The sequence below is a fragment of the Manis javanica genome, chromosome 15 (assembly GCF_040802235.1).
Source record: "Manis javanica isolate MJ-LG chromosome 15, MJ_LKY, whole genome shotgun sequence".
Lineage (NCBI taxonomy): Eukaryota > Metazoa > Chordata > Mammalia > Pholidota > Manidae > Manis > Manis javanica.
The window spans coordinates 65,476,769-65,489,149 of record NC_133170.1 but is presented as its reverse complement, the minus strand read 5'-3'; the positions used below and the strand labels follow the sequence as shown (position 1 = coordinate 65,489,149).

At 56.1% G+C, this 12,381-nt stretch overlaps 1 protein-coding gene across 4 annotated transcripts in view; it reads right to left on the bottom strand.

The window, feature by feature from the left end:
* The window catches only part of ADGRD1 (adhesion G protein-coupled receptor D1), a 108,373-nt gene that overhangs the window by 17,916 nt on the left and 78,076 nt on the right, over window positions 1-12,381 (bottom strand). For all 4 annotated transcript variants that reach the window (XM_073223837.1, XM_073223835.1, XM_073223836.1 and 1 more), the window contains 3 exons: window positions 2,308-2,411; window positions 1,258-1,369; window positions 968-1,121 (listed from right to left, as the gene is read on the bottom strand). In XM_073223837.1, the coding sequence (XP_073079938.1) occupies window positions 968-1,121; window positions 1,258-1,369; window positions 2,308-2,411 (370 nt within the window). The remainder of the gene's footprint in view (window positions 1-967; window positions 1,122-1,257; window positions 1,370-2,307; window positions 2,412-12,381) is intronic.

Here is a 12,381-nt window from a genome sequence, read left to right as displayed (position 1 = left end):
TCTCTCTGATGTAGGACTGTGTAATAAAGAAATCAGTAGGTACAAGTAAGTGTAGTGTAAGCCCCATACCGTCTTATGAGTCCTTACTAAATGAAGTCAGTTGTCATAGGTGGGAGCAGCCCTTCCATTGGGGTCACAGAAGGATTAAAAGAGCAAGTCCCCAGCTTACTCTGGGGAGGATGGAGAGGAGAGGATGCTGGTTCTGAGAGTACAGCTGCCAGGACAGAGATGCACAGCACATGCAGGGAACCTGTTCACAGGCTGGGTCCAGGGCATGGGGTGGGAGTGGGGGATGCACGGATGTTCCCTGCAAGGCCACAGCAGCTGGGAGGTGGCTGTTGAGTCTCCTTTCTCTGGTATCCCCAGAGTGCATTAGGAGGGGAGCATAATTTACCCTCACTGCATCTCCAAACAAATTACATTAGTTGGTTTGAAGACAAACATGCATTTGTGCCTTGCACAATGAGAAAATTCAATCCACTTGAAGAGCAGCAGAAACAAGCAGCAGGTGCCTGATGTGGGATCAGCGAGTGCCTGGGGTCGCTGCCTCTGCCACTCAGCGGGAAGCAGGGCCTCCTGCGCTCCCAGCTCCTCCAGAGGCAAAGGGATATTTAAACAAGCAATGTGCAGTTGGTGGGAGGGTGACCTCCAGAATGAGAGAGTGGGCTGCCCCGCAGACCCAGTGAGACAGCCATCACTCCTGAAAACTGGCTCAAAAACACCCAGCCCCTTAAAGTCTCTAAACGTTTTCCTAAGGGCATACAGTAAGTCAAGTAAAGTTGTCAAGGAAACCTACTACGTCTTGGTAAGAACAGTCACAGCCTGCTCCACTCCATGTGCTGTGACCTAGAGACAGGGCCCCTGGGTGCCCACTGCTCCCTATCCTCACCTGCCCTCTCCATGCCCATCCCCACGGCCCTCCCCTCCCCCCACCCCCTCCTCCCTTTCACATCCCCCCTCCACCTACCCCATCCTATCCCATAGTAGTAGAGGTGCTTGCTGTCCTCTGAGCCGAAGACCTTGATCACCATGCTGTAGAGATGCAGCCCTTCCACCAGCATCCAAGCGAAGGTCCCAAGGAAGAAGTAGTGCAGGAGCACAGCCAGCACCCGGCAGGGGACCTGGGTCCACAGGGACATGGCTCACACCAGGGGCACTGCAGCCTGGCCCCTGGGCATGCAGCCCCCACTCTGTCAGACAACGCAGCAGGGAATCGGAGGGCGAGGGGAGGGAGAAGAGCAGGATGGGGCCACTCACAGTGCCCCGCTTGAAGTGGGAGCTGAGAAGCAGCAGGACCTGGGCCACGAGCACGGCGAACGACAGGTTGGCGTGGATGTGGTAGCGCTGGTTCCGGATGGTGCTGACAGAGCTGAGGGCAGTGAGGCAGCAGGGTGAGGCCCCGGGGAAGCCCCCCTGCTCCACTGGGCCACTCGGCTGGCACTCTGCCCTCGGCAGAACTTCCTGGCCAAGAAGTAGCCCCACGCCCCAACTGCTGCCTCGCCCACTGCCACCGTGCCAGGGCCCGTTCCTGCACTCCGTGCTAGCCGGGCGCCTGCCCCCGAACTGTCCTCACCGCCCAGCTGACCACCTGGGGGTTGTGGGCTCACCCAGCTAACAGCTGAGGGAGGAGGGAGCCACGGGCCCAGGAATATCCAAGCACCACCGCTGCCTCCCAGCCCACACCTGCTCCTCTTGCCCACCAGAAACCTCTCCCAGGGCTCCGAGCACCCCAGCCCCTGACCCGGAGTGCCTGGGCGCCCAGCCAGACCTGGGACCCACAGTCAGCACTGCCCAGGAGACTGGTGTCCTCAGGGACACGCCCTCTGGGAGGGGTCTGGACTCCAGGAGGAACACCCTGCAGGTATCACTGCCCGGTGAGGGGGTAAACTGGGAGGCCCCGCCCTGCGGGGGGCACCTGGCCCCACTGAGGGAGGGGCGGCTTCAGGGCTGTCTGCCCCACGCACAGAGCCAGCTGCTCTGATATGGGTGGGGGGAGGGCTTCTCAGTTCAAGCCCTCATTGACCAGTCCAAGGGCCAGATAGCCCCATGGGCTGGTAACCTTGCCAGAGCTTTCCAGCTGCTCCTCCCTCTTTTCCAGCACCCCACGGGTGGCCCTTGCCCCCAGATCTCAGTATGAAAAGTAACTGAGGAAGAGCGGTCCAGCTGTAGCACAGGACATGGGGCCTGGCATTGGCGCCCTCACCGGTACAAAGCCAGAAGGGAAATCAAGGCGGGCAGGGTTGCATTAACCTCTACACGAGGCCACCAACCCCCAGGACATGCAGGAGAGGGAGCAAGATGACTCACGAGAGCATGGCGAAGGTGACCAGCGTGACCGCCAGGCAGAGTACAGAGAGAGAGCAGCCGACGTAACTGATGGACGACAGCGCCACCTGGTGTCCGACTGTGAGCTGTGCGGGAGCAAAGCAGCAGGTCAGCGCCACCAGGGGTCTGGCCTGTGGTCCTAGCGGCCGGGGTGCGGTGGGGTGCTTTGGCGGGAACTGGTCCCAGGGTGATGCAGAGCTGAGTATCAGGCAGCCACTGTCCCGTCGGGAACGTGGTGATTGCCTCGTCCTGCCCTTTCCTCAGATACCCCGCTTTTGCCCTGGTAGAGTTCCTGTCTCTTGGTATTAGCCCTTGGCTTCGTACATTTCCAGCACTCCAAATGACTCCGCCAATCACTCAGATGTCTCCAACCATCCAGCATCTTCCCTGTGTCTGTGTCCCTAAACAAGTTGCCTGAAGTGTTTGGGGGCCACCAGAAAGTTCCCACAGCCACATTCTCAGCAATAGCCCAAGATCTGGGCCCCAGATCTCTTATCTGCAGATAGACAGGCCAAGAGGTGTTCCAATTAATCAAACAGCCCGGGTGGCCATGGAAGTACATCCCTAGGGCCACACACCCATTCTCCACTGCTTGACACTCTAGTTTCCACCACACATTAGCAGGCCTTCTGTGAAAATGAGGCTTCCAATTTTAGGTAAGTTTAGGAAAAGTAGCATTCTCTATCTCCCTTTAAAGACTGTTGGTGAATATAAGCAGTCTAAGTCTTCTGATAAATCCTTTAGGTAAAAACAAAATATTTAACTATATTTAACTTGCATTTCTCAAACTCTATGGGGAAGGAGAAGAGAAATCCAATGGTAATCCAGGATGCAGTTTTGGAAGTGCTATTAAAGAGGAAGTGATAGTTTTCAGAAACTGAGGATAAAACCAAATACCAGAAACACTAATATATGAAGATGTCATCTTTCTTTGCTGTCTCATAAGAGAACTGAGAAGTCTGGTTGGCATTACAGTGGTCTCTGCTCCAGACGTAGGGAAGTGTCAGTCATGAGGTTTATGGACATCAGCAGACTATCAGCGGCTCTTGGAAACTGAGGTCTGCCTTTGCAGACCCACTACATTGCAGTTAATTTAAATAACCAAAAGAAATGTCAGCGTAGGGAGGACCACAGCAGGGCCTGTGCCCAAGAGCAGCCTGGCTCCAAGGACATCCTCTCCCTTTGCCACTGGGAAGTCCTCTCCCCAATGTGGCACTGAGCCCACGAGCTCCACAGAGTCCTCCATACCACGAGGCCTCAGCCTGTCCTTGTGTTTGCCTCGACCACAGACACCCCCAACCCCAGTGGAATGCATCCCCTCCTCTTTGATAGCACTGATACACTTTGTGGGGGCCTTTCTCCCAGAGAGAGGGTAAGCTCTTTGAGGACAGAGACCATGTCAACGGGGCTCTGAGAATGGAGGTGTCCAGGGCTGTGTGCTGAAGGCTTCAGAGTAGAACATCCCTCAGTCTGATCCCTGACTCCATCACTGATGCACCATCAAAGATGTACTTAATCTTTATCACTGTTCACATGGCTCTTACAGAGATAATGAGACTTTGCTCCTCCATTCACAGACTTGAGAGAGGTTCCCGTGCGCCCATGGGAAAGGGTTCACTGCCCAATGTAGAAGCTTCCCAGGTGTGAGAGCAGCAGCCTGTCAGCCACACACCGAAATCATACCTGTTTTCTAATCACCCACTTGTCTGGAGCTCCTGATAAAGGTGAGTGCAGCCCTAGCCTCAGACCCACACCTACCCAACCCTGTACCATATGCCCCATGAACCAATCACCAACCAACCCCATCAACCAAACTTACTGTCAACCAACCCCACCATCAACCAGACTTACCATCAACCAACCTTACCCTTAACCAACCCTACTATCAAGGGAACCCACCATCAACTAAGTCCTCATTACAACTTCTATCAAACCAGACAAAGCCAACCTCATGCCAGGCACAATAAGGAGCACCAAAAAGAATGAGATATGACCCCTGAACAGAGCTAACAGCCTGGACAGGCAGCCTGGAAATGCTTCTACAAAGCATGAGCAAGTCAAATTGGAAGGGAGCCCATAGGTGGAAGCCACAGGTGATGAAAGGAACTTTGAAAATCCCAAAGGTCCCCCACAACTGGAGTGTCCATGGTTTATGGATGTCGCCTCATACATTCTTCTTCTGCACACAAGTCAACAACACTGAGGGACCAGGAGGAGCCTGCAGGCGACAGCCCCACAGAGAAGACTGGTGCAGGGGTGCAGTCGGAGAGGCCCTGCCTGCACAGAGGGTTTGCCCCCTGCTGTATGTAGGGGCTCCACTGTGATCACGTGCTCAGCCCACAGGTTCGCCAGTGTGACAAGTGATTTCATCCTGTGTTAACAGCAGCCTCACTGCCACCTGCACATAGCCCATGTGCACTCTTTTAAATAAGGGGAGACGAGTGTGGTGGGGAGGGAGCGGGCTTCACACGGGCCTCAACCCGCAGCAGGAAGCTGACAGAGGGGACAGGAGAGGGCCTCTGAGATGGGAAGCAATGTGCACTGGGATGAGTTCCAGGAGGTCGAGGCATCTGCCTCGCTTGAGTCTGCATTCCCAGCATCTGACAGAGCCCCTGGCAGACTCTCAGTAGGTGAACCACAGATCAGAATGCCAGGCTGGGATAGTGGAGCCATCAGAGCAGAGGGGATTGTAGGACAGGAAGAGCGTGACTGCCTTTACCGGGCCCCTGCTGCCTGCAGGTGTTGGGTCCTCAGGCACCCTGTGAGCAAGCATGTATCTCCTTCACAGATGAGAATAGCATCAGCAAGTGACGGCCTGCACCCACAGCTGGAGGGAGGCACCATGGGGCTGACCCCATGGCCTGCATGTCCATCTGCAGCAAGCGGTTAGGCACCCACTGCGTGCCCAGCACGGAGCTTACACTGCAGAGGGGAAGGCGGCCTGGGCGCAGACACAGTGGGTCAGGCAGGCGCCATAGTAGGAGTGACCTGCAGAGGATGGCAAGGGTGCCCTCTCCCCTCCGAGCCCCGCCCCCCGCCCGGGCCTGCTGGCTCCTCTGCGGGTGTGTACCGTTCTGGCCACCCTCACTCCAGTCTCCGCTCAGCAGGGATATCACCCGGCACCTTGGGTGATGAAGTCCACGTCCCTCCCCTGGCCCCCAAGGTCCCTTAGGATCCACCCTGCTTATGTCTCTGCCTCACCCACCACCTTGTCACTGTGTTCGAGCCCAGATGGACAGAAAATCTTCCCAGGAATGCAGTGGAGGGGACTGAATCAAGGAAGCTGGTTACCAAGGTGTAGGAACCGGGGAAAAGCCAAGTGGTGACGGTGAGGCACTGAGGTAGCAGCTCCAACAAGAGGCTCCACTCTGGGAGGACATAAGGGCTGGTGTGCAGCGCCACTGCCTGGCCCAGCCGGACCCACAGCAGGCCTGCGGCAGCGGGATCAGAAGAGGCAGGGGCCATGGGCAGAGCGCAGAGGGGCACACCTTGGTGCCGCCTCACATGGGCTGGACCCGGCAGGAGCCAGGTATCAAGGGACCGCAGGCAGGGCAGAGGAGCAGAGTGGCCCACTCGCTGGGTGGCTGCTGGGAACCCGCCTGGCAGTGCTCCTGGACCCTGCACGGTCTTCTCTGCCTCCACCGCCGGCCCTGCTCTTTGCAAGGCCGGCTCCTTCCTGATTCTGGCCTCCCAGCTGCTGGGGTCCAAGCTCTGGTGGGTCTGCCTCCCATTCAAGGCAGCTCTTCCTGTGGCTGAGCCCACATCTTCCTTCACCTGTGGGCAGATGTCTGGGCTTAACCAGCTGTAGCTTTTGCCAGCAACCCACCACAAGCCCTGAATCCGGGAGGCAGGTGCACTCACATCCCAATAGCAGAAATGAGTCAGCAGCCTCAGGGACAGGAGAACAAGCCTCTGTCGGGGCCAGGACTGGCGCACCGCGTAGGCCCTTCCTGGGATGCACAAAGACTTGGATGTCTTTTAAAAACATGTCAGTGACTTGCCTTCATCAGCCACTTTCCTGTTAAAGGACCCAGCTGGGGCACATTCAGCACTAGCCCCCAGACCACTGCCCCTCAGCACACGGCTGTGTTCAGCCTGGTGCCCTCTGGTAAAACAGAAGTCACATCAGCCTTTCCAAGAGTGGAAACTGAATCAGGAAAGTATTCACAAAGGGGAGGGTGGCCTGGGATGTTCAGGGAGGAGGCCACCTGGGCCTTTTTTTGTCACAGAAAGCCCCCTCCCCTGTGGAGGGCAGGGTCCCGAGCCCATGGTCCCCAGTGGGAGCTGGAGGCTGCACAGCATGGCTCTTGCTGGGAAGCCCCTGTGGTGAGGTGGGAAGGGAGGGCCCAGCCCCGACCCCCTTCTGTCTCATCTCCTGCCAGAGCCCTAGCTGACCGGGGCCTAGGATGCATGCCTGCAGAGCCCTCTGCCCTCTGCCCTCTGCACTGTGCATGCTCCCACATGCCGCACCATCTTCACAAACAGAATCCACGGGTGTCCTGTCACGCTGGACAACCCCTCGCTCCTTACCTGGGTTGAGGCAGAGGCAGCTTTTCAGAGGTGGCCTCACCTTTCCACCCTAGCTTCCACCACAGTGCAGATTCAGAATGCCTCTGACAAAAATGTGGAACTTGCAACGTAGCTGGATCTCAGCACGCCTCCATCCCTAGGCTTGGCTTCCAGCCCAGAGCTGAGCACCCTGACCCCATGCCAGGCCCTGGCCTCCGTGTCCTGCAGAGGCTGGGCCTGCACCCAACGCTGTCCTTGGACCCTCTTGGGGGGAGACAACCCTGCCCCACCCCAGCTCATTGCCCTGTGACCCCATTCCTGGGCACCATTCTTACCCAAGCCCAAGGAGCGAGATCTCTGTTCTGAGCCGGTAGATGGGACCCTGCTGTCAGCTTCCTCTGCAGAGCAGCTAAAGCCTGCCTCCCACCCCAGCTCCAGGGAAGCACTTCTGGAAGATTCCAGAATAAATAAAGCAATAGCTGCTTTTCCTCTAAAGTAGCAGACTGGGTCTGGCTGGGGGAGGGGATCCTGACCCCCATGGTGAGTCACTGTCTCCAGGACCCAGGGGAGGGCTGGTGGAAAAGCCAGCTCCCAACAGCACCCAGAGCACTGCTATGCGCCCCTGATGATCTGATCCACCTCCCAGGCCTGCTTCCACAGGCCCTGGGTGAGCTGGGCCCCACCTGCCTGCACGGGGCTCTGAGGGGCAGATGGGTGGAGGCAGCTGCCCTGTCTCAGAGCTTAGGCAGCACACCCATCCCAGAGAGGCAGCAAGGCCGCAGTGCGGGGAAAGGCCTTGGGAGCCAGGGATGAGCGACAGTGGGAGAGAGAGAGGGGAGGGGAGAGCGAGGGGTAGGAGTGAGATGGGAGGGGGAGGGAGAGGGAGGGGTTAGGACTCCAGCCTGGATGCTTGGAGCTCAGTACTCAGGGCTGTGTGCTCAGAGCTCAGTTCTCAGGGCTGGGAGGCAGTTGACCCCACCACAGCCACCTCACCCACTTCACAGATGGGGAAGCTGAGATAAGAGTGGGCACTTGTCCAAGGCCATGCCGGGTGTCCGGGAGGGACTCCCGGTGTCTGACTGACCAGGAGGCAGAGCGGGTCTGTTGCTGAAGGGGACAGAGCTGCACACAGAAGGTGCTCGTCAGAAGATGCCTGAGTAAGGAGACCCCTGAGGCAGTAACCTGTCTCCCGCTGGAGAGTCATACCCTCTGCCAGCTCGATCCAAAGTCTGTTCATGATATGCCCACCGGGACCACAGATACAGCCTGAGGGCAGGTATGTAAGCAGCCCCTGTACTACCTTGCAGCCAGGCCCCCACCTGGCAGGTTTTATGGCCACCAGCCCAGAGTGCACATGGGCCCTGAGGGGTTGGGGTGCTGCCAGACCCCACCAGCAGCCCCAGCCTCAGGAGGGCGTGCTCTGCCCAGCACTGCCCTTCCTTCCCTCCCTGTGACCAGATTTGGAAATGCTCAGAAAAACCTAGAGTTTCCTTCAGGACATGGGTGCATCTGAGTCAGAGACCACAAACTCAAAGCCTCCCGAGAGGCAGTTGTGCACATCCGTGAGGCCAGCTGGGAGCCTGCACACATAATCAGCAAGTGGGACTAGTCTCCCGGAAAGAAATATCCTTATCTTCCCTGTTTTCCAAGTCTGTCTTATAAGGTATGTCATTTTTCTGCCCTAGAAAAGAGGCAGAAACATGCTAGTGTCTCCCTGAGAGCCGAACAGCAAAGTAGAGACCTTACGGTGGCAGCTGGGACCTGCTGGAGGGAGGCAGTAGGGAGCAGCGGGGACTGTGGTGAGCCAGAGTTCACACCCAGCCTTTGGGAGCAGCGGCTGCTGGGTCCAGGAATGGACACTCCACATGGCCAGATCCCCCCCGCCCTTTTTTTAAAGAAAGCCACAAATCCAAAATCTCAAATAATGTATCTGAGTTCTGAAATACTGACAGACGAACTAAATGAAAACATGTCCACTGGCCAAAGTCAGAACACAGTTTGTGACTTCTAATTAAATGGCTCCTTCCCTGAATGCCAGGCCACTTTGCCCCCAGGCTCCCTGTGTGGTCTGTGCCTGATGGGAAACCCAGGGTGTTCCTGTCCTGGCACAGTGTCCTGCCCCTCAGAGGGCAGAGGCCCATGCCCACACTGCCCCCAGGGGACCTGCTGGAGGAGCCGAGGGGCAGGCAGGGGGCCTTGAGGGGTGGTGCAGGGGGAGTGACCGGTGTGGAGGGCCAGGCACCCACAGGAAGTAGGAGCTGCACGGTGCGGGCCTCTGGTGCTCCTGCTGGCTCAGGAGCCGCGCCTGCCACCACTGTCCTGCGGCGCCGCCCACCCCACCAGTGCAGCCTCGGTGGGACCATGCTTTGGCAGAGCTTTCATTAGACAATCAGAGGGTCCCCCTGGAACCTTGGGTGAGGGTTCCAGAAACCAGTGGGGCTGAACTATCCCTAAGGCCTCTGTAGTGTCAGCTCCCAGAGCCTCTTGTCCTTTCACCTTCTCACGTCCTGACTGTACCCATCCCCTCTTCAAATTCTGGTTATAAGTCCACCACTGGGGTTATTACTGCTTCAACAGGAAATCCGGTGTTACACACCTGACCCCTTCCAGGGATCTGTCCACCCACCCACAGGTGCATCTCACCAGGATCTCTCTTCCTCCCTCCCCGGCGCCCCCTGTGAGACACCCATCTACCTGCACTTGCACACCGGGTGAACAGGTCCAGGGCTCAGCCAGTTGTGCCAGCAGGTATCAGGGTCATGGGTCAAGCCAGTGTGCACTTGGCATCTGGCGTCCAGGGCAGATGCTTGCTTACTTCCCTGAGCTTCTCACCCCGGGGAACTGGCTATCGTGCATGCACTTGATCATACCACACATACGTGGCCTCAGCTGTGCTGGCGGTCAGCCACATTAAGCCACTGAGTGTCAGGAAAGAGCCAAGAGTGAGACGTGCTCTCGAAAACCCCACACCCAGGAGAAGATCTTAGAAACCACCTCTTCAAGTTGCTAATTTTCTTATTCAATTATTTTATATAATTTTGCACAAATGCACATCATACCGGGTGGGGTCTGAGTCCAGACCCTCCTGACCCTCCTTTGGCTCTCCTCCTGCCTCCTGCCCCTACTGGACCCACACTGCCCTCCGACCCTACTAACAGCCCAGAATGCACTTTCTACCCTTCCTTCTAATAACATCGCTAGACCGAATCCACATACATGAACATATGCACGCACACGCACATCTGACACTGCCTTATAAAAATGAGCTATTTATAGTCTATTCTGTATCTTGACCTTTTCACATAATGATACCTTGGAGATCCCTCCAAATCAGATGGCCTAATTGTAATTCATTCTTTAATAATGGCATATCATTTTTTTATTTATTTGATCAAGAAATACTAACATGGAGGTGCGTAATCTTCCTTGGCATTGATGTATCAGAATTTATATAACCATTAGTGTTATGTTCACCAATGTTTCCATTATTCTGTTATTTATTTCCACTACAAATAAGGTTGTAACTATTATTTTCCCTTATTCTGACACATTATCTTGTTCTCTGACTTTCTCAGGGGCTTACTGGTAAGCCACAGGGTATGTTCTGGAACCTGCTTGTCCCAGGGGCCCACCCTCCTGTGCTCCGGCTGACCTCCCTGTTTGGGTCACAGCAGCTTCACAGGGTGCTCTGACCTGTATCTGGGCAAGCCCCTGCTTCTACCCTTTTCCTTAATTTTCTTAGCCACTCTTGGAACTTATTTTTCCAAATTAACTTTAAGATAATTTGATCCAATACAAAAAAAATTAATTTCTTGGGGTCCCCACTCACTAACTGTAAAGTAACAGAAAAAGAATTTAAGGGAGCGGCCCGGCTGGCTCAGCTAGCGAGGGACTTGGACCAAGATCTACAGGCATCAGGGCAAGCGCTCCTTCCCCTGGCTCGAAACACACTTACACAGGGAAATTAGAAGCCCCAGATGTGTTTGTGATTCACATTTAAAACAGTGACCATGCGTGGAAGAGGTGTAAGCTGGGGCAGGACCTCCAGGCAAGGAGGCAGCACCTTTCAGAATTTAAGTGCCTGTGCCCCATGCCCTCTGCCCACAGAGTCACCTGCCAGGACCTCATCCCAGAGAAGCACATGCAGTTAGTGCTTGTGGGATCAGCTGGAGACCCACAGCCAGCTCAGGGCCTGTCAGCAGGTGACTGGACAAGCATCCCAGAGCCGGGCTCCTAATGGCTGGTGAGCTGCAGGTGGGACAAGAGTGAGGCAGAGGTGTGGGTACACAGGGGGACACACCATAGGCCAGGGTGTGGGTGCAGGACGCAGCACGAGGCCGGTTCACACGGCTGCCCTGAGTGAGGGGCACACACCCATGTTTGGAGACGAGAATATTTCCAGAAGGAGGCCTAAGACCTCAGCAATGGGAGTGGAGTTAGGAAACCGGGAGATGGTGGGAGACGGACTTTGCATTCCTGGATTTTACAAAACATATGCATCTATGAGATATAACATTAACTACAAGTATTTCTAATACAAGAATGTAAGGACAGATTAAGCCAGCCAGCCAGTGGGGTGACAGGTGCTCCGGAGCAGAGGGCCCCTGGGAAGTGGCCACTGGGGGCTGCACTGAGGCCCTGGACATTGACTCTAGGATCAGAGCCTGCTGAGGGGCAAAGGACTGCTTACCACTCACCTTGGCAGGAGCAGAGGCTGGCACAGCCCATCCCTTGTTCCCATTGGCCCCTGGAGTCCTCGGGTTGGCAGAGTCCCTGACTGCTGATGAGCAGACCAGTGCCCAAGGCACTCCCCGTGGGGAAGAGCCAGGCCAGAAACAGCGCAGGTGAGCCTGGCCCCTGAGCATGGGGATCCTTCCCAGCTGCACCCCATCTGTCCTGGGCACCACTCAGGGGACCCTGTGTGAACAGGACATCCACAGCAGAGCCACACATGCAGGGAGAAGGACCTGTGGGGGCAGCTGGGCCAGGGAAGAGGGTGGGCACAGGAGGGGCACAGGCAGGCATGGATTCCCAGGAGGGCACCTGGGCTGGGAGCCCATGGCCTGGGGGCAGAGCTCAGGACATGGCTCAGTGTCTAGGACTAAAGGCCATTCATGCTGTTTCCACTCTGAATGTGCTGCAGATCTGGAATCCACTGTGCTAACTGCCTTAATTTTTTAAATGTTCCTGAAAATGCTCATTTTTAGCATGAATAATTTTAAACCATTTCAAATCAACCTTTCTTGGCAATGAGTGGATGTCATTTGGTTCCACAAAGACACCCACAGACAGTCTAAATCTGGTGTCACCTACATGGAGCAGTGACAGGTTTGTCATCATAAATGCTCTGTGACTCGGTTTTTTAGCTTCCCGGACTGTGCTGCCTCCCTGACCTACCAGCACTCACAAACTGACCTCCCACTGAACATCTGCACCTGCCACCGTGCCTGCTGCGCTGCAGACCCTCCCAGGTGGCAGAGGACAGATGGTATTTCGTGCTCCGCATACAAAGGATGTCCTGCCCGCAGCCACCCAGGACGGCAGCCC